This window comes from Aquarana catesbeiana, linkage group LG01 (assembly GCF_042186555.1).
Source record: "Aquarana catesbeiana isolate 2022-GZ linkage group LG01, ASM4218655v1, whole genome shotgun sequence".
Classification (NCBI taxonomy): domain Eukaryota; kingdom Metazoa; phylum Chordata; class Amphibia; order Anura; family Ranidae; genus Aquarana; species Aquarana catesbeiana.
Genome location: NC_133324.1, coordinates 63,801,914 through 63,823,208, shown reverse-complemented (window position 1 = coordinate 63,823,208; position 21,295 = coordinate 63,801,914). Strand labels below are relative to the sequence as shown.

Genomic DNA, 21,295 nt, shown 5'->3' with positions numbered 1-21,295 from the left:
TAGATCTCTTTGCATCCAGATTCAACAAAAAGATCGACAAGTTTGTGGCAAGAACAAAGGATCCTCTTGCATGCGGGACAGATGCGTTGGTGATTCCGTGGCATCGGTTCTCACTGATTTATGCATTCCCTCCTATCCTACTACTGCCACGACTCCTTCGCAGGATCAGGCAGGAAAAGAAGTCAGTACTTCTGGTGGCCCCAGCTTGGCCCAGGAGGGCTTGGTATGCAGAAATAGTAAGGATGACAGTAGGTTCCCCGTGGACCCTACCGTCACGTCCAGACCTGTTATCTCAAGGTTCAGTGTTCCATCCTGCCTTACAAATGCTAAATTTGACGGTTTGGCTATTGAAACCCACATTCTGAAGAGTCGTGGGCTTTCAGGTCCTGTGATTTCTACCTTAATCAATGCAAGGAAGCCAGCTTCCAGAGTGATTCCAGAGTGATTTATCATAGAGTCTGGAAAACTTATGTATCCTGGTGTGAATCCAGGGGTTGGCATCTCAGAAAATATGTAATAGGTAGAATTCTTGACTTTCTACAAATGGGATTAGAAATGAAGCTGGCCTTGAGTACCATCAAGGGCCAGGTCTCGGCCTTATCCGTATTATTTCAAGAGCCACTTGCTTCACATTCTTTGGTCCGAAACTTTATGCAGGGGGTGACACGTCTTAATCCTCCGGTTAAGGCGCCCCTAAACCCCTGGGACTTGAATTTGGTTCTGTCAGTTTTACAGAAACAGCCTTTTGAACCAATACGTCAAATTCTCTTGGTCTTGTTGACAAGAAAGTAATTTTTCTGGTAGCCATTTCTTCTGCTAGAAGAGTATCAGAATTAGCAGCTCTTTCCTGTAAAGAGCCTTATTTAATCATACACAAGGATAGAGTGATAATGCGCCCTCATCCTAGCTTTCTACCGAAAGTGGTTTCAGGTTTTCATCTAAACCAAGATATTGTTCTGACTTCCTTTTTTCCAGATCCCTGTTCTACGGAAGAAAGGTCACTACATTCTTTGGATGTAGTAAGAGCAGTCAAGGCCTATCTGAAAGCAACTGCTCAAATTCGTAAAACGGATGTTTTGTTCGTGCTGCCAGAAGGTCCCAATAGAGGACAGGCAGCGTCAAAATCTACCATTTCTAAATGGATTCGACAAATGATTATTCAAGCTTACAGTTTGAAACAGAAAGTTCCTCCTTTTCAGATCAAGGCACACTCCACAAGGGCTATTAGTGCTTCTTAGGGGGTGCATCACCAGGCCTCTATGGCTCAAATCTGCAAGGCTGCAACCTGGTCTTCAGTCCATACCTTCACCAAATTTTATCAGGTGGATGTGGGAAGGCATGAGGATATCACCTTTGGGCGTAGTGTGCTGCAGGCAGCGATACGAGGTCCTCAGGTCTGATTACACCTTACGTTGTGTGGTCCCCTCCCCTCAGATAGCATTGCTCTGGGATGTCCCATCAGTAATTACTGAGGCTGTGTGTCCCGTGATGTACGAGAAAGAAAATAGGATTTTTATAATGGCTTACCTGTAAAATCCTTTTCTTTTGATGTACATCACGGGACACAGAGGTCCCGCCCCTCTAATACACTTATATTGCTTTGCTACAAAACTGAGGTATCCCTGTAAGGGGAGGGATTATATAGGGGGTTGAACTTCCTGTTTAGGGTGTGCCAGTGTCCAATCACCTAGTGATACCCTATTATAACCCATTAGTAATTACTGAGGCTCTGTGTCCCGTGATGTACATCAAAAGAAAAGGTTTTTACAGGTGAGCTGTTATAAAAATCCTATTTTTTGAATATACTTACAGCTACTTTTTGAGCCTGGCACGTTTAATATCCCATGTGTATTAACACTTTTTTTACTCTATTAAATAGGTCATCAAAGCGTTCTTCCCTGTACCTTTTATAATTGAGCTTTTTTAGTTTTTGGCAATCTGTGTCCATTCTCTTCTTTAAAATCCACTGCATTTTACTATGGTGCATCTCACGGTCACACCAGAGTCTGCCTTAGCAGTTGAACCAGTGAAGATCAAAGCTTGGGGCCTTCCTCCACATCAGATTGTTACCATTAGAGCATGGCTAAAAGATGACAGGGGAGAGATGTTTTACTCCAGAGCTTTCTACCGAAGTGACAATGAAGGAAAGGTGGATCTTCAGCAATCCCCAGCCACTGGTGGAGACTATCAAGGAGTTCATCCAATGGGACTTTTCTGGTCTCTGAAGCCAGTTACGCCATACTTCAGGTTGATCAAGCGGGATGTGATGGGGAGTCCCTTTGAGATTCACCTGGAACTCTACAGTCAGTTGGAACTTAACGCTATGCCAGAATGTCCTCCTAATGCTACTGCATGTCTGAGAAGATGGTATGTAGCTCCTGGGGTCCAAAGATTGCAAGTCCGAGAAGGGCGACTTCGGGGAGCTCTCTTCATTCCTCCAGGCAAGAAACTCTGTTGCTGTGTTTTCTTTCAATACAAATCTGCAATTTAATACAAAAAAATTAACTTGCTATTTTATGAAATATAAGAAGATTGTGTAAATGAATAACAATTGGACTCTATCTACAGTATCTCACAAAAGTGAGTACACCCCTCAAATGTTTCTAAATATTCAATTTTATTGTATCTTTTCATATGACAACACTGAAGAAGTTACTTTGCTACAATGTAAAGTAGTGAGTGTACAGCTTGTATAACAGTGTAAATGTGTCTGTCCCCTCAAAATAACTCAACACACAGCCATTAATGTCTAAACCGCTGGCAACAAAAGTGAGTACACCCCTAAGTGAAAAAGTCCAAATTGGGCTCAAAGTGTCAATATTTTGTGTGACCACCATTTAATTTCCAGCACTGCATTAACCCTCTTGGGCATGGAGTTCACCAGAGCTTCACAGGTTGCCACTAGAGTCCTCTTCCATTCCTCCAAGACGGAGCTGGTGGATGTTGGAGGCCTTGCGCTCCTCCACCTTCCGTTTGAGGATGCCCCACAGATGCTCAATAGGGTTTAGGTCTAGAGACATGCTTGGCCAGTCCATCACCTTTACCCTCAGCTTCTTTAGCAAGGCAGTGGCCTTCTTGGAGGTGTGTTTGGGGTCGTTATCATGTTGGAATACTGCCCTGCAGCCCAGTCTCTGAAGGGAGGGGATAATGCTCTGTGTCAGTATGTCACAGTACATGTTGGCATTCATGGTTCCCTCAATGAACTGTAGCTCCCCAGTGCTGGCAGCACTCATGCAGCCCCAGACCATGACACTCCCACCACCATGCTTGACTGCAGGCAAGACACACTTGTCTTTGTACTCCTCACCTGGTTGCTGCCACACACGCTTGACACCATCTGAACCAAATAAGGTCATCTTGGTCTCATCAGACCATAGGACATTGTTCCAGTAATCCATGTTCTTAGTCTGCTTGACTTCAGCAAACTGTTTGCAAGCTTTCTTGTGCACCATCTTTCAAAAGGGGCTTCCTTCTGGGACGACAACCATGCAGACCAATTTGATGCAGTGTATGGTCTGAGCACTGACAGGCTGACCCCCACCCCTTCCACCTCTGCAGCAATGCTGGCAGCACTCATACGTCTATTTCCCAAAGACAACCTCTGGATATGATGCTGAGCATGTGCACTCATGGTCGACCATGACGAGGTCCTGTTAAACCGCTGTATGGTCTTGGACACCGCGCTGCAGCTAAGTTTCAGGGTCTTGGCAATCTTCTTTATAGCCTAGGCCATCTTTATGTAGAGCAACATTCTTTGCCATGAGGTGCCATGTTGAACTTCCAGTAACCAGTATGGGAGAGTGATAATGTCAAATTTAACACACCTGCTCCCCATTCACACCTGAGATCTTGTAACACTAACGAGTCACATGACACCGGGGAGGGAAAATGGCTATTTGGGCCCAATTTGGACATTTTCACTTAGGGGTGTACTCGCTTTTATTGCCAGCAGTTTAGACAGTAATGGCTGTGTGAGTTATTTTGAGGGGACAGCAAATTTACACTGTTATACAAGCTGTACACTCACTACTTTATATTGTAGCAAAGTGTCATTTCTTCAGTGTTGTCACATGAAAAGATAGAATAAAATATTTGCAAAAATGTGAGGGGTGTACTCACTTTTGTGAGATACTGTATATCAGCAATAAATATTTCCCATCCAGCCCGGTGTGTCACAGTGAGTGATGCTATTTGCAGGGTTGTGGGCAAAAGAACAGGGGACCCAAGAAACAGCTGCTCCTTTGGGGGGGGGGGGGGGGGTTGGGGGTACAATAAATGACAGTAAATAAATATTGGGAGACAGCACTAAGAGCCAATCAAATATACTGTAGTGGACATGAATTGGTGAGAAACATGCTGACGAGAGGGTTGAGTGAACAGAAGGGTATCTCATCAATGTACTGTTGCTCCTTTACAGTTCAACAACAAATTAGGGATTGGGAAGGAGGGGTGACCTAGCTGTATTGTTAATCTACAGTAGAGAAAAGTCAGGTCACCAGCCTAGTTGTGCTACCTGGATGGGCTGTGTAAATCTTAGGATTGCATAGATAGAAATCAGGGCTGCTGACAAGGGGTGTATCACCACTTTACCAGGCCTTCTGTGGGGGGCCCGGGCGCACAGGGGAGCCTGGACAGCAGGGGGATCGGTGCAGGAGGACAATTAGAAAATGCTGCACTGTGTCTGTGTGTCTCCCTGCAACAGTTAAAAGCCGGTTTCTCCCCCTCCCCCCTGTGATTACTCTTCTTCAGTTTATGAATGGATAGGAGCCTCTGTCTCCTGTTCATTCATCTTCAGTGCAGCTGAGGCTACAGAGAAAGAAAATTGAAGAATCTGTGTCCTCAATTCTTTTCTCTGTCTCAAAGGAGACATGTCAAGTGTCTATTTAGACACCTAATATCCCCCCCCCCCCCCCACAACGTTGTAAAAAAAATAAAAATTATAAAGAATAATTTAAAAATTGTAAAAAAATGTTTTAAAAAGTTAAGAGCAGTTTGTGCTGCTTGAGCCGCATGTTGTTCTATAAGGATACAGTGGCTGTATGAACACAGCTGCAGGTCCTAATTTGATAGGTGTGCAGGTGTGGGTGAGTGGCCCCGAATGCACACTATCTGTATTTGGGGCTGCACACTTGCATCCACCCACCTGTCAAATTAGGACCTGCGGCTATGTTCATATAGCTGCTGCATCCCCATATCGTTACATAGGCTGCCTGCACACAGCAACAGCCACATAAAAAAAAAAATGCTGATTTACACTGTAAAGGTCACAGCACCTATGTGAATGAGCCTCAAGACCTCATTTACATGCAAACTGTACTTATTAACTCAATGCAGTTTTATCTTTTAGATTTAGCAAGAATTTTGTAAGTTATTTTATGTTTGCGTCTGCTAATAATGATATTTGTGTAGTTTCAGTGAAAATATTGTTTTGATATTTTCAGGAAGGGGGACCCCCTCAGGTAGGTTGTTTGCCTCTTATTTCTAAAGGCAACCCTGATAGAAATATAAATGCTTTGGCACGTAAAACCGCTACCATATATGTATTGCGACTATGTACAATATATAGCTGTTTTCCTGTAGTTCAGATTGACCTTAACCATAACTCCCTATAAAGACATACACAGAGCAATGGAGGAACAGAATAGGCGTAGTGTATACAAGACAGGGTGAGAAGCAGAACCGGTCATTAAGGGGTTAATATATTTTAGTTAGGTAGAAAAATTAGCTAGTCACCTTATTGGTTTAGAGTATTGTGTGGCAGGGTGGGGTCAGTGTCCAGTTGCTTGGGGGGGGAAGGTCCCAGGACACTTGCTGAGGAGACACCATTAGAGTAGCATCCCTCCCACCCACCCTTCTTAGGATTGTAGTAAAGGTGATATGTTTATTACTCTGTTTTGGCGGTTGGGGTCCTTGACGGAGGTCTATTCAGGGTTATTGGATAAATGGTGGGGATACATCTGAGGTATGGAATCCTCAAGTGGGTACGTTACGACGTATAACAGTGTTAAGAACGGTGGGTGTCTGAGGTCAACTGGTTTAGGCTCCGAGCCGACATTTGCGGCTGGGGTCGCATCCCAGCTATCTGATGCCTCAGACACTAAATAATTTGGGCAAGATGGCCACGTCGGGGACCTCCAATCTCGATAGCTGGATAAGGCAGTTATGTTTTGGTTATGCTGATAAAGTTATGTTTAATAAATAGGCCGTGTTCTGCCATATTAACTCCACTTATGTCTTGCGTGGTCATTAATGTAATTAATGAGGGAGAAGTGGAGGGGCGGTTTGGTATTTCAGGGGTATTAGAGGAGGAGGTTAAGTCTTAACTACCCTAGTCATGTATACTGCTTACCCTGTGAGTAATATATTGGAAGCCTATAGAAGTGAACTTTCTGCTCTCCATCCAGGTGAGGGCCCATTCCAAGGAGTCATTGATCTATTCGGGGGTGCTGGTCGGCTCCTAGAGTTTCGAAGCAGCCTCCTGGCTAGTTGTGGCTTTGCCACACTTGCTTTGGCTTATTTTGCTTATGAGGATTTGCCAAAGACCCTCAACTATCTGGATTTAAAATACTTTGAAGAAGCTGCTCAGTTTCTAAGCAGTCATCCAAAAGTAAGTCTAAACATTACTAGTAGATAAAATTGTTGCTGTAAATGAATGTCCATATCGAAACTCATGAAAAAAATTGAGAGGCTAGGAAATGTGAAACTCCTGATAATTCCACTGACAATCCATAAGTAACAATCGAGCAGTTGTTACAATACACAAGTAACAAACAAGCAATAATTGCAATACATGGCAACAAATGGGCCACACATACACATAGGATGATAGTACATATTTCATCCCGTACTACCTTCAGATCTCTCCTCTCCAATGCCAGCGCAACACTCCAGATCCTGGCTAGCTGGAGTAGATAAACTCATGTCCCTTCTTCAGTCAATTAGTCAGTGGCTGAGACACAGGGATCTCCTGTACTCCTGGACACCCAGTAATAAGTGGGTATTTACTGTCTCCAACTGAAATCCAGAGACTTCATGGCTACAGTGGTGATAAGTGAAGCCGGATTGTCCCAAAATTAAGTCTGAAATATTTATAATGCGGGCAAATGCCCCTCTGATCCAAAAACCAAGGTATGTTGTTTTTTTTTTGTTTTTTTTTTAGTTTGCTACCTGCCACCAAGAAACCAAACGGCTCGTTTTATTGTGCAATTATGCGCTGGAAGCTTCTTGGATACGGAAAACAGCTTTACAATTATGAAGGATTAGCAATGCATGTCTTACAGCATTAGAAACCTGAACGGGAACAAGGAGCATACAACTACAGTACATCAGTGTTGCCAACCTACCAGACTAAAATTCACTGACACGAAAGTCAAAATTTACTGGCATAACCAAGTTTTTACTGCCATTTTCTAAAAGTTACAAAATTACGGTTTTCAGTACTTAAGCTACAAACAAGTACAATATGCAGTTAGCAATGTGGTTTAGGATAGATATTAAGGTAAAAAAAACTTTTGTCTTTCTATCTCCATCCCTCCTCTCCCATCTCCATCCCTCCTTCACCTCACCTCCTCTCCCGTCTCCATCCCTCCTTCACCTCACCTCACCTCCTCTCCCGTCTCCATCCCTCCTTCACCTCACCTCCTCTCCCGTCTCCATCCCTCCTTCACCTCACCTCCTCTCCCGTCTCCATCCCTCCTTCACCTCTCCATCTTTCCATAACTCCATCCTTTGCTCTATTACTCCATTTCTCTCTCGCTCACATCCCTCCATCTCTCTGTCACCCAACTTATATATAGGGCTCTTTCACACATATATGTCTGTTTCCACTTGCTCAGCAGGGATCATTCCATTGATCTCCGATGAACCGGCAGATGACAGGTCCGTCTCCACTCACTGTGCAGGGACGGACCTGTCAGAGCCCCGCTCTCCTCTATGGGGGTTCGGATGAAATGGACAGCCTGTCCATTTTCATCTGATCCACCAGATGGATGAAAAATTGGGTCACCATCCATCTGAATTTAGCAGAGCGGAGCAGATTGGATGTCAGCGGATATATGTCACCTCTGACATTCGTTGGTGCATGGAGCGTCTGTTCAGGTCCGCCTGAAAAAACTGACAGGTGGACCTCAACGGTCCGCATGTGTTATAGGGGCCTAACTCACTCCTCGCTGTTTCCATCTCTCTCCATCCACTGCCCCATCACTCCACTACTGTCTTTCCATTATAAACAAATAAAAATACCCCAATGCGCTTCCACACCAAATTTTCTTACTGCTTACTAAAAAAAAATATATGAATAATAAACACCTTAAGACCATCAAGCACAATAAATAATCAAATATATAATGATCAATCATAAATTTTATAGACACACACTATACAACATCAGCACTTTTCATCTACAAAACCAGCCTGGTTTGTGATATTGCTGCTGCCTCCCCTCTCCTGACATGCTGGGATTTGTAGTGCCACAGCCTGACACATGAGGTGGTTATGCAAGAGAGGAGGCTGTGCCTGGTGAGCAGGTAATGGATATGGACAGGGAGGTGTAATAGAGATTGGGGGGAGATCTCAGAAAACATGCTCCCTTTTAGAAGCAGAGCAGTTCACAGCCACATACAAAAACCATCTAGTGTAACAGCATGAGACAGGAGCCTGCTACACAGAGCCCATCCTCTCCCCTCTCCTCCTCCTGCCCACTAAGATAAGCAGCCGACAGGACTGTCTGCATGTTGCTCAGCTAGCTTACCTTATGCTGGCCATACACTATACTCGTTTTTCAGCCAGTTAACGGGCAGAAAATCAATAATCGTTGGGACGTTTTTGAGCAGAAAAAACAAAGGACAAGTTTGGAACTTTTCTAACGAACGATTAATTGAAAGGTTGTTTCCCGTCCGAACTGTCTGCACTAGGTATAGGTAAAAAAAGAACAAAAATTCATTCATTTATGTCCACTGAATGATTTATCGGTCGTTACATGATGGCACTATCGTTTGCTCACGGCCGAATGTTCGTTTTTCGAAAATGGGTTTGGCCGATTTTTTGTATAGTGTATGGCCAGCATTAGGCTAGGCTGAACTCCGTCCTCCACTGTAGACTGTCTCCACTCCTCCCCCTCCCAGCATCTCCTATGAGGAACTCCAATAAGACATGCTGAGAGATAAGAGGGTAGGGTACAAGTAGCTTCACTCAGTCAGATCATCGGAAACTCTTGGTCTCGGCCGGCTCCGGCCGGGAACTGCGCATGCGCAGTCGAGCCGAGAGCGTCACCAGCTGAAAGCATATGTTTTCACTGGCAGGCTTTTCACTTTACGGACTTTTACGGGCACCAAAAAAATGCTCGGTTTTTATGGGCTGCCCGTAAAAACACGGGCGGTTGGCAACACTGCTGTACATGCACTGAGAAAGACAATACATCCTGTTATATCATAGAAAACATGAACTATACACATAATACTACAGCGCCATCTGCTGCATAGATAGGTATAAAGCATACAGTATTGTCAGTTTATTAACAACTCTACATTACATGCTGCTGTTTTTCCAACATGTTTAGGATCCCCACTTATCTCTCTTCATCTGAGTGTCCAACTTTTGCCATCCCAACCAATAGCTGCCACATGCATACAACAATCCCATTGCTGATACGATTGATTAACCATATCTCAGTACAATGTAGACACTTTCACTGGCAATCAGCTTGGCATTGACATGTCAGGTCATATGACATTAGCAGGCGATTCATGTCCCTGCCAACTGCTCACCAGTAATTTTAGTTCCCTGCAAATTATTTATAAAGCTGATGCATTACAAGTAAACACCAATTTCTCTATCATCCATAGCACCATCATGAGGTTTGCTTTACAAACCCTGTGAAGTATGAATAGACCAGGTTCTGCTGCTTTCCACAGTGCAGTAATGCTGGGAGAGAAGAGGTGATTAAGGAAACAGAACTAAGCATGCTTTTTTTTTTTTTGTATAGTCACCCATCAGACGGGTGAATGCCTCTACCTTGATATTTGAGATAAGGACGGTGCTGCTCTAAACACTTCACCAGTTTTAAAAAGGAGACATTGGAAAGGTGGGGAGACGTTTTGTGAAAACTAAAAGTGTAAAGCCTTACAATGAACTTCTCTTATTTGCTCCAGTTTTGACCTGTTTAACATTGAAAGTGTTTTATCTGTTTGATGTGTGCAAAAAAATACCGGTTGATCCTGCCAGAAATCTTGTGCGTTGATAACTTCCTGTACATTCAATTCTCCTCCTGTGCTTATCTCAAGCAGTCTCATTTTCAACTCTGTAAACTACAGGGCACCATGCAGGCACTGTCATGGAAGGTAGATGTGGCATTACTTTAGGATAGAACAGTGGTTCTCAATTACTCTAGTGCCGTGACCCCTTGATAAAATTTCCCAAGTTGTGGGGACCCCTAACCGTAAAATTATTTTCATAGCGTGGGTTGTCAGCACCCAAGGCAAGACAAGTAATTTGCGTCCCTAACCCACAGACATTTAGTGCTCCACGAGTCCCTTCCACTTGTACAGTATTAAAACCCCTTATGGTTCATTTTAGGATGTATCACTCTTTCTCCTTGTTCTCCTTTTTTCCCTTTTATCTCTCTCTATCCTAATGTCTTGTGTTTTGTTTTTGTTTTTTTTGTTTTTTTCCCCATCCCTCTTTCTAGCCATCTTTCTTGTTCTTTCTCTTATTCTTTCTTTCCCTTTTTCTATCCCCCCCCCCCTTTTCTTCTCCCTTCTATGTATTCTCTATTTTTATTCCTTCTCTTACTCCTTGGTGGGGGGAATGGGATGCGTGGCAGTGCTGGTGGGGAGTTGGGATGCATGGCAATGCTGGTGGGGATTTCTGATCAGCCAACTTGGGTGCTTTTGATCAAGGTTATCCGCTGATCTTAGAACTGTAGTGGGGACTTTTAATGGCAACTATAATCACAGGTAGTTACTCACTGTCTCCGGCTTCACTGTGTCTCCGACTTTGTGGTGTCTCGTAGCAGTGACACCTATGCCAAAATCAGGAGATAGGGTCTCCTGCAGCCCCTCCCACTTCACATTCCTCACCAGTCAGCTGACCTCTTGTCTCTGCGCCCCAGCCATGCCGTGAACTGAATGGGCGGCTGCGAAGAGGCTAAGTGGGCGGTCGAGGGCTCCAGGGACAGCCCTGCTGGGTGGCCGCAAAAAGGCTGGGAGAGCGGTGCAGGCTTCAGGAACAGCCAAAGATTTGGTGACCACTGCTAAATCATCATTTGACCCCCGAGGGGGTCCCGACCCCAGGTTGAGAACCACTGGGATAGGGGCTTACACAGAAGAAAGAATTGCATGTACTTCATGCACAATACCTGTGCTGGGCTGCAAAGTAGGGAAATTGCAGAACTTGCACCCTTCTACCAGCTCCCCAACACAAACAGGAGCTCCATAATACATTTCACCCTCAGGCAAGAGCAGGAGCTAGATACTTGGTATGTCTATCCACAAGACCTTGCTTATATTGTGGTGTCAGCAGGACAGGTCCCTGAGCGTAACTATGTGCCGTAGCTGAGGACCGGTTTCAGGAGCCCAGCTACACAGATAGAGGAATCTCCTGAATCTGTGATTGTATTCTCATAACCACAGCTGTATTTGAACAGTGGTTGCATGGGTTTGGATGCTACTGCTGTTTGGCTTGCAAGCTTCCGCACAGCTCCTATGACTTTTCAACTGAAGGACATCAAGTAGGAGGTGACCAACAGGGCCACCAGCATGGCAAATTTCAGCTGGTTCCTCAAAATTCATATAGTGTGACAGTACGTAGCTTAGGAGAGTGAATGCTGCAGTCCATTAAGTTAGTAGCATGTGCTGTAGACTCGTGTCACATACCTGGTAGGTGCTGAACTAATGAGGGTTCCCTTACACCTCTTGTGATGTTTCTCACTTCCAGCATTCAGGGCCATCTTAATAACATCATGGGCCCCTACCAGGGAGATATTGACCTGTGGCGCGCTATGCACGTGGTGGCAAAGAGTGGGTGTGGATAAATGATGCTACGTATTGGGCGTGGCTTTTGGGTCGGATTAGAAACAAAACAAAATTCACCCCCTATACACACTGTCCCGCCTACACCCCCCCCCCCCAATATACACTGACCCTCTGTATACACTGACTCTTTTTCCCTATACACACTGCTCCCACTCCTTTTTGAAACTACCCCACTCCCTGTACACACTACCCCTAGTCATAAATGCCTCTCCCAGCCTAACAGTGGCCTGTATTTATGTATGACTGTATGCAGTAGGGGGGACAGGAGGGCACAGTACAGGGGGGTTGGAGGACACAGTAAAGGGGAAGTCAGCAGGGTACAGTATAGGGCAGGGATATGCAATTAGCGGACCTCCAGCTGTTGCAAAACTACAAGTCCCATCATGCCTCTGCCTCTGGGTGTCATGCTTGTGCCTGTCAGTCTTGCTATGCCTCATGGGACTTGTAGTTCTGCAACAGCTGGAAGTCCGCTAATTGCATATCCCTGGTATAGGGTTTAGTAATGTATAGTGTCAGGTTAGGGTAGTACAGGGTGGTATAGTGGCAGGTTAGGGTAGTATAGGGTGGTATAGTGGCAGAAGGATGGCTCCTCTGTCATGGCCTTCTGTAGTGACTTTCCCCACACGTCCGCACCGATGGGTTGGTGCTGTAAGTGATGCTAGAAACAGGATGTCCAACAGCGGGTAACAGGAGTAGGCCTTGTGGTGGGAGTAGCGTTGTCTCTGTCTCTCTGTGTCTCTGTCTCTCTCTCCTTCCTGTTGATATCCTGCTCGCCAGTTCTGCCTACTTAAGCTGTCCAGTCCAGAGGAGCTCTGCTTTCTCCTTGGTCACATCACAGAAACCTGCGATCCTGTTCTGACATCCCTTCTGGCTCCAGATCCTGCTTGCTGTTTCATTACATTGATCCCTGACTTCGGAATGGATATTCAGCCAAGCCAGATTACTGAACTTTGGCTAAGTTTTGACTACGTTTGTTCTTTTTTTGTGTGATTTAACTGTACTTCTGTCTCGGCCTGATTCATGGTTTCTGACAGTAGGCGAAGGCCATGAATTCAGAAGATGCAATCAATCTACTTGTTGGTAATATTTTTTCCAGATTGGATGAACAGGATCACCGCATGGATCAGTTTTCCACGGCATTACCTGGAATCTCCCACTGTGGCTGCTCTGGTACAACCTGTGTTGCAGGCCGTCACTGCTGCTGCTTCAGTCTCTATGCAGGCACCCGCCTCAAATATTACCTCTTTAAGATTTATGTCTGCTTCCGCTCTGCTTTCCCAGTGATTTGGGTGCGATCCAGTCCAATGCAGAGGGTTTCTCAACCAGGTTGAGATATACTTTGAGATGCTGCCTCAAGCGTTGCCCACGGACAGAAGCAAAGTAGGTTTCCTGATATCTTTGCTTTCTGAGAGAGCCTTGGCCAGGGCAAAACCTCTATGGGAGATGCAAAAACATGTTGTCTTGAGTTACCCTGAGTTTGTGACTTCTTTTAAAAGGGTATTTGATGTTCCCACACACTACGCTTCTGCTGCCTAGTGCCTCATGTCAATCAGAGTACGAGAACTGTTGATTACGCCATTGAATTCCGTACTCTGGCAGCAGGTCGCTTGGAACAATGAGGCCCTTGTGGCTGCTTTTTCTCATGGTCTCTTGAATAATATCAAGGATGAGATAGCAGCCCAAGATATACCCACTGAGCTGGAGAGGTTGATCATGTTTGCCATCCTCATTGACTCCAGAGAAAGACTCCCTTTTAAGGAGCGCTTGCAGAAGCCTCCTGTACATTTGTCTCCGAACTTTGCAGTCCCACCCTTGCTGTGAAGATGAACCAATGCACTTGGGCTTCACGCGTCTCTCTGCGGATGAGAGAACCCTTAGGAGGAGGGAGAGATTGCCTTTATTGTGGCCAGGCAGGTCACTTTTTGAAGTCTTGTTCTATCCGTCCAGGGAAAGCCTGAACCTTGAGGTCCTGTCACGGACAGACGTTAGGTGGCGTTTTTTCGTCCCCAGTTATCCAGAAGGATAAGCACCTGGTTTTGGTTACCCTTTATTGGGCTGAGCCGTCCCTCGAGATACAGGCTCTAATCAACTCTGGGGCTGCAGGCCTGTTCATTGATGCTGCCTTTGTATCAAAGCACTCAATTCCACTGCAGCTGCATCACACTCCACTTGCCATTGAGGCTCTTGATGGAAGACCTCTACAGCCTGCCCGTGTAACTCACGAGACCGTTGTCCATGGCCATAGGGGCTCTTCACCATGAGATAATCCATTTCCAAGTTATTTCCTCACCTAAGTTTCTGCTGGTTATTGGTTATCCTTGGTTACAGGCACAACCCCTCTTTTGATTGGCTCCGTGCTGAGGTTCTCTTCTGGTCGCCACCATTGCAGTAAGACATGCTTCCAGAAGGTAGCCAAGGTCCTGTGCACCTCTTCACTCTCCTCCGTGCCGGGGGAGTACCGTGATTTTAGCAATGTCTTTGTCAAAGGTCAAGCCGGTAGTTAGCCTCCACACCGGTCGCATGATTACGCAATTGACCTTCAACCTGGTGCCATACCCCCTGGTGGCAGAGTTTACCCTTTGTCGGTCTTGGAGGATAAGGCCATGGAGGAGTATGTTGTCACTTTCTCAAGGTTTCATCCGCAAATCCTTGTCTCCTGCTAATGCTGGTTTCTTCTTTGTGAAGAAGAGGAGTGGTGAACTGAGACCTTGTATTGATTATAGGGGTCTCAATCATTTCACGATTAAGAATGCCTATCCGATTCCGTTGTTTGCAGAGTTATTTGACCGCCTCAAGGGAGCAACGGTTTTCACGAAGCTTGATTTGAGAGGTGCAGGTGCATACAATCTCCTGGGGGTTAAGGAGGGCGACAAGTGGAAAACTGTGTTTTAATGCTTCCAGAAGGTAGCCAAGGTCCTGTGCACCTCTTCACTCTCCTCCCTCCTGGGAGAGTACCGTGATTTTAGCGATGTCTTTGACAAGGGTCAAGCCGGTAGTTAGCACCGGTCGCATGATTGTGCAATTGACCTTCAACCTGGTGCCATACCCCCTCGTGGCAGAGTTTACCCTTTGTCGGTCTTGGAGGATAAGGCCATGGAGGAGTATGTTGCAGACGCACTTTCTCAAGGTTTCATCCGCAAATCCTCGTCTCCTGCTGGTGCTGGTTTCTTGTTTGTGAAGAAGAGGAGTGGTGAACTGAGACCTTGCATTGATTATAGGGGTCTCAATCGTTTCACGATTAAGAATGCCTATCCAATTCCATTGATTACGGAGTTATTTGACCTCCTCAAGGGAGCAACGGTTTTCACAAAGCTTGATTTGAGAGGTGCATACAATCTCATGAGGATTAAGGTGGGCGACAAGTGGAAAACTGCGTTTAATACCAGAACGGGCCATTGTGAGTACCTTGTATTGCCTTTTGGCCTTTGTAACGCCCCGGCAGTTTTCCAGGAATTTATTAATGATGTCCTCCGAGATTTGTTGCAGTTATGTGGTGGTTTATCTCGCCGAAATCCTCATATTTTCCAAGTCCCTGGACAGCCACCACACAGATGTCTGTCATGTGCTTCAGAAACTAAGAGAACAAGCTCTATTGTAAATTGAAGAAGTGCTAATTCTATCGTGAACAGGTTAAATTCCTGGGTTATGTCATTTTTCACTGCTGGTTTTTCGATGGACCCAGAGAAACTTTCAGCCGTCCTACAGTGGCCCCAACCCATGGGTTTACGTCCTCTGCAGTGTTTTCTTAGCTTTGCCAACTATTATCGGAAGTTTATTCATAACTTCTAGTCTCTCGTCAAGCCCCTGACTGATATGACCAGAAAGGACCGTAACCCAGAGAGTTGGTCTCCGGAGTCCATTAAGGCCTTTGAGAGTCTCAAGGCTGCCTTTGTTTCTGCTCCTGTGTTGGCACATCCTGATTCTACGTTACCTTTTTATCCTGGAGGTTGATGCTTCTGAGACTGGCATTGTCGCCCTTCTGTCTCAACGTCTTACCTCCTGAGAGCGCTATGCATCCTTGTGGCTATTTTTGCAAGAAATTGTCACCTGCGGAGTGCAATTACGAGATTGGTGACAGAGAGCTGTTAGCGATCATTTTAGCCCTGAAAGAATGTAGACATCTCCTCGAAGGTACCACTGTGCCGGTTCTCATTCTTACTGACCATAAGAATCTCACATTCTTGTCTGAGGCTAAACGCTTCTCTCCCAGAAGGGCGCGATGGGCTCTTTTCTTGTCTAATTTCAATTACATTGTCTTATTCTTGCTCGGTACTAAGAATGTAAGGGCTGACGCTTTGTCACAACAATTTTCCTCCACTTCCAAGATGGAGTCGGTTCCGGTTCCTGTGATTCCTCCTGATCATATTCTGGCTACGGGTCGCACCAGTCTCACTTCTCCTTTTGGGTGACAAAATTCTTGCTGCTCAGGTCCATGCTCCTCCTGAGAAACCTTGTGACCGATGCTTTGTCCCAGAGAGTCTCCATACTACCATGCTGAAGACTTACCATTCTCCCAAGGCTGCTAGCCACCCTGGGAAGAAACAACTCTTTTGGGCCATTCCCCAACAATTCTGGTGGCCTAGTCTACGTGCTGATGTAATCGCCTTCGTAGCTGCCTGTTCCGTGTGTGCTCAGAGTAAAACTCCACAACACCTACTAGTGGGTCTCCTACAATCCATACCCAATAGAGAGAGGCCCTGGACCCCCCTGTCTATGGATTTCATTGTGGAGTTACCCAACTCCCAGGGCAACACAGTTATCCTTATGGTGGTTGACTGGTTCTCGAAAATGTTCTGCTTCCCAATTGTCCCCGTTTATGGTGAACTATGGTTTCCAGCCTTCCATGTTGCCTGACTCATTTGTTCTGCAGAATATTCCTGTGGTAGAGGAGCATATCCATGGTCTTTGTTCCACTTGGGCACAAGTCCAGGAGGCTTTGCGAAATGCTAATGATGGGTACAGACCAAATCCCCATATTTTTTGATCAATGTTTTTTGAAAATGTTTAGGTGTTTGAAACTAGCCTTGCTGGAGGTAAATGTCTTTTTTGCATGTGTGTGCTGTAATATTTTTGTTCCTACCAGGTTGGGGACCAGGTCTGGCTATCCTCTCGTAACCTCCAAATTCGCGTTTTGTCTCTGAAGTTCGCACCTCAGTTTATTGGGCCTTTCCGTATTCTTCGCAGGATTAACCCGGTGGCTTACGCATTAGACCTTCCTACTAATATGCGTATTTCGAATGTATTTCATGTCTCCTATTTAAAACCTTTGGTCTGCAACCGCTTTACTACCTCGGTGCCTCGTCCTCACCCTGTACAGGTTGAGAACCATGAGGAGTATGAAGTACGGGCCATTGTTGACTCCCATAGGTTCTGTGGGTGCATACAGTACCTGGTGCATTGGAAAGGGTACGGTCCGGAGGAACGCTTGGACGTACATGCCCCTGTCCTCCTCCGTGATTTCTATAGGTGTTTTCCCCTCAAGCCTGGGGGAGGGGTTATTGTCAGGGCTGGGCTCAGCCCTTCCTTCTCAAGGCTGGCCGCTCAGCTGTCGGCTAATTGCCAGCTCCTATCACTCCACAGTGAATCACCTGTTGATGAGATCCTGCTCGTCAGTTCTACCTACTTAAGCCGTCCAGTCCAGATGATCTCTGCCTTCGCCTTGGTCACATCTCTAGAGACACTGTCCTGTGTTCCTGTTAAAGACTTGCTTGTCTGAAATTTCTTCTGGCTCCAGATCCTGCTTGCTGTTCTACTACGCTCATCTCTGGCTCCCTGATGTTTTGGCTTGTCTGACTATCCGTTCCGGTTCCTGAACTCTGGCTATGTTTTGACTACGTCTACTCTGATTACCTTTTTTTTATTATTAATAAACAAGTGTGATTTACCTGTCTGTCTCTATTTATGGTTTCTGACACTGTCATACAGAGAGGTCCATCTTGCGTCAGGCCCAGGAGGAAGAGGGCGTGCGCGGGCTTCTCAGTTCCTTTTTTTTCTCTCCCAGCAACCTTCAGGACATGCTAATAACAGGATGTCCAACAGTGGGTAACAGGAGTAGGCCTCGTGGTGGGAGTAGCGTTCCGCATGGTAGGCCGCGACCTCTCTATCATACAGAGAGGTCTGTCTTGCGACAGGCCCAGGAGGAAGAGAGCATGCGCGGGCTTCTCAGCTCCTTTTATCATCTCTCCCAGCAACCCTCAGGACACTGCAAGGGTCCCTGGGATTTGGAATCTTAGGGTACATGGATGTATAGCAGCAGATTTAAAGAGGACTATACGCCCCATAACTCTCTGTTGGCACACAGATCACTGGTCACTGGCTACACGAATAATCATGGGGACAAACAAAGTTTAGCACACTGAAAGGTATGAAGCTTTCTGGTAACAGTCCATATCGCTACATCCTCCCTCCACTTGAAAGTCTTTGGTCCCTAAAGACAGGGTATGACCCAAATCACTTTACTGCATGAGATATTCAATCATTCGTCTACTAAACTAGAGGTTGTAACAGCTTACAAATGGCTTAATGAAGGATCCTCTGGTAATAAACCTATATACATCAGCAGAGGAAGAAATCATGTTAAGTTTGACAGGCCAAAAGTAGATCAGTGGCCCACCCAGTAGTGTCAGGGTGTTGGTTTAAGGTCATCCTTCACCAAAGACTTGGTAAAGGAGGCAAGTGCTTGCAGGGGCTGTTGAACAGTGGGTATGAGTCCAAGGGTATCAAAGGTCAACCTCTTTGGGGGACATATTTCACACCTCAGCCGAGAGTGCGTGTCTTCCACAGAATCAGGTCCCTGTTCTGTTCCCCATTGGCTGCATCCAGCTTCTGGCTCAGACTCCGCCTCAGTCTCTGGCTCCATTTCAGGTTCTGGTTCAGGTTCGGGTTCTGGTGTTCTCTCCTTCAGTTCTTTCAGTAAGAGGAAGTGGTGCATCAACCGGAGCAAGTACTTCACTGTGTTCCAGCATGACTTCTTCAGCTTCCAACAGTGGACCAGAGGCTATGGCCTCAGTATAAGACAGGTGAGGGTCTGTCCCTAAACAGTCTTCTGCCCCAGCTGCAGGGTCTAGAGGATCATCTCCCATAGAGTGGACCCACAACCAAAAGGTACTTCCTCATCATTATTTTCCTCTTCTAGAGATGTGAGGGTACATGGTTTTCTGTTCTGAGACCTCAATGTTGGAGGTTGAAGTGGCTTGGAATAAGGGGCGGAAGGTACCCGCAATAGGTGAGACCGATGCCAAGTCTTTAATGGCCCTGTCTTCCCTTCTGGCCTGATCTGATATACAGGAAGTACAATGTAAGGTTGGGAAAGTCATTGATCCAATGGTTTGTTTTCCTGGCACTCCTAGATTGCATAACACCCGATTCCCTGGTTGCAGATCTTGAACTCTTTAAGATCAAAGTTCCTCTTATTCCTTTGTTCTGACGTGAGAGGCTTCCTTTGCTTTTTCAGCGGCTACCTTCATTCATTCTTCTTTAGCCTATCAACACAACCCTTGTAAGAGGCTTGAGAAGTATGATCAGTGGAGGTTCCAAAGGCTAGATCCGCTGGTAAGCGAGCCTCTCTCTCCCAAACATCAGTCTGTAAGGGGAGTATCCGGTAGCATCATTAGAGGTACTATTGTAGGCGTGGACTATTGCAGCAATATGGTCTCCCCAATGATGTTTCTTCTCTAGTGGGAGGGTTCCCAGCATGTTCAAGAGTGTATGGTTAAACCACTCTGGCTGTGGATCACCTTGAGGGTGGTAAGGGTAGTTCTCAATTTCTTTATGTTCAAGGGTTCACAAAGTCTGCGGAGTAATCTACTTTCAAAGTCCCGGCCTTGATCTGAGTGAAGACGCTGAGGGAGCCTGTAATGAACCTCTGCTGGAATCTAGGATGAAAAAAGACCTGGGGGTCCTAGTAGATGGCATGCAATGCAGTGCAAGCTGCTGCTAACAAAGCAAACAGAATATTTGCATGCATTAAAAATGGGATCAACTCAAGAGCTAAAACTATAATTCTCCTGCTCTTCAAGACTCTGGTCCGGCCGCACCTAGAGTATGCTGTCCAGTTCTTGGCACCAGTCCTCAGGAAGGATGTACTGGAAATGGATCGAGTACAGAGAAGGGCAACTAAGCTAATAAAGGGTCTGGAGGATATTAGTTATGAGGAAAGGTTGCGAGCACTGAACTTGCACTCTCTGGAGAAGAGATGCTTGAGAGGGGATATGATTTCAATTTATAAATACCATACTGGTGACCCCACAATTGGGATAAAACTTTTTTGCGGTAGGAAGTTTAACAAGACACGTGGCCACTTTAACCTTAAACTACATAGAGGGTTCTGTTCTGTAAGAGCGACAAGGGTGTGGAATTCCCTTCCACAGGCGGTGGTCTCAGCGGGGAGCATCAATAGTTTCAAAAAAATGTAGATAAGCACCTGAACGACCACAACATACAGGGATATACAAGGTAATACTGACATATAATCACGCACCTCATGGACCTCACCTACTATGTAACTACTCTACAAAAAGTCTTGTCCGCTGTGCTGGCTTATTGATCCCTGGTGGGGAAGGCCTGGACATATCGGGTGAAATGATCTGTCACATCCAGGACATTACTCCTCCCACTCAGATCAGGTTCCAGATACAATAAATGAATGCACACCAACTCCATAGGTCCCTGACTTCGTAAGTTCCCCATTGGGGCAGCCCTGCCTGGTAGAGTCTTCCTCTGGATACATCTGCCGCAGGAGCAACAGTAACTTTCCACTACCTTCCTCATGTTTGGCCAATAGAACCGGTCCTTGACTAGTTTGAAAGTTCTATCTAGGCCTAAATGGCCATGGTCATCATAAAGTGCGGTTAGCACAGTCAAACAATGTTTTTCCGAAAGGAACAGCTGGGTACACCTATGGCCTCTTCGATACAGGATCCCCTCTTCTATTTTCATTCAATCCCATTCTCCATGAATCACCTTGGTGCCCTTAATGGGACTATCCATCAGTATTTAAGGGTCTTTAGTCGATAGTGACTTGATTATCAGGTTTCCTAGATCTTCCCGCTGGTCTCTCCTCATGTCCTCCTTAGTCAGCAATTCTTGGCTGCGTACTTGGGTTAGGTTACAATGTTTCGGTACTCCCCCAGGAGTGACCCCCACAGCTTCAGCCCCTATTGCCCCTATTGCCCCCCTGTGCTTATACTCCACCCCTTTGCACAATGCTTGTATTCCTTCGGGAGGTAAATGAACCCAACTTCTTTGATCATTATGGGTGTAGAGTG

The 21,295-nt window shown here is 45.8% G+C and overlaps 1 protein-coding gene across 2 annotated transcripts in view; it reads left to right on the top strand.

Annotated features, from left to right (window-relative positions):
- The window catches only part of LOC141131797 (acyl-coenzyme A amino acid N-acyltransferase 1-like), a 43,052-nt gene that overhangs the window by 8,369 nt on the left and 13,388 nt on the right, over positions 1-21,295 (top strand). For both annotated transcript variants that reach the window (XM_073619504.1, XM_073619495.1), the window contains exons 2-3: positions 1,880-2,441; positions 6,405-6,607. In XM_073619504.1, coding sequence (XP_073475605.1) covers positions 1,979-2,441; positions 6,405-6,607 — 666 coding nt within the window. In that variant the 5' untranslated portion in view covers positions 1,880-1,978. The remainder of the gene's footprint in view (positions 1-1,879; positions 2,442-6,404; positions 6,608-21,295) is intronic.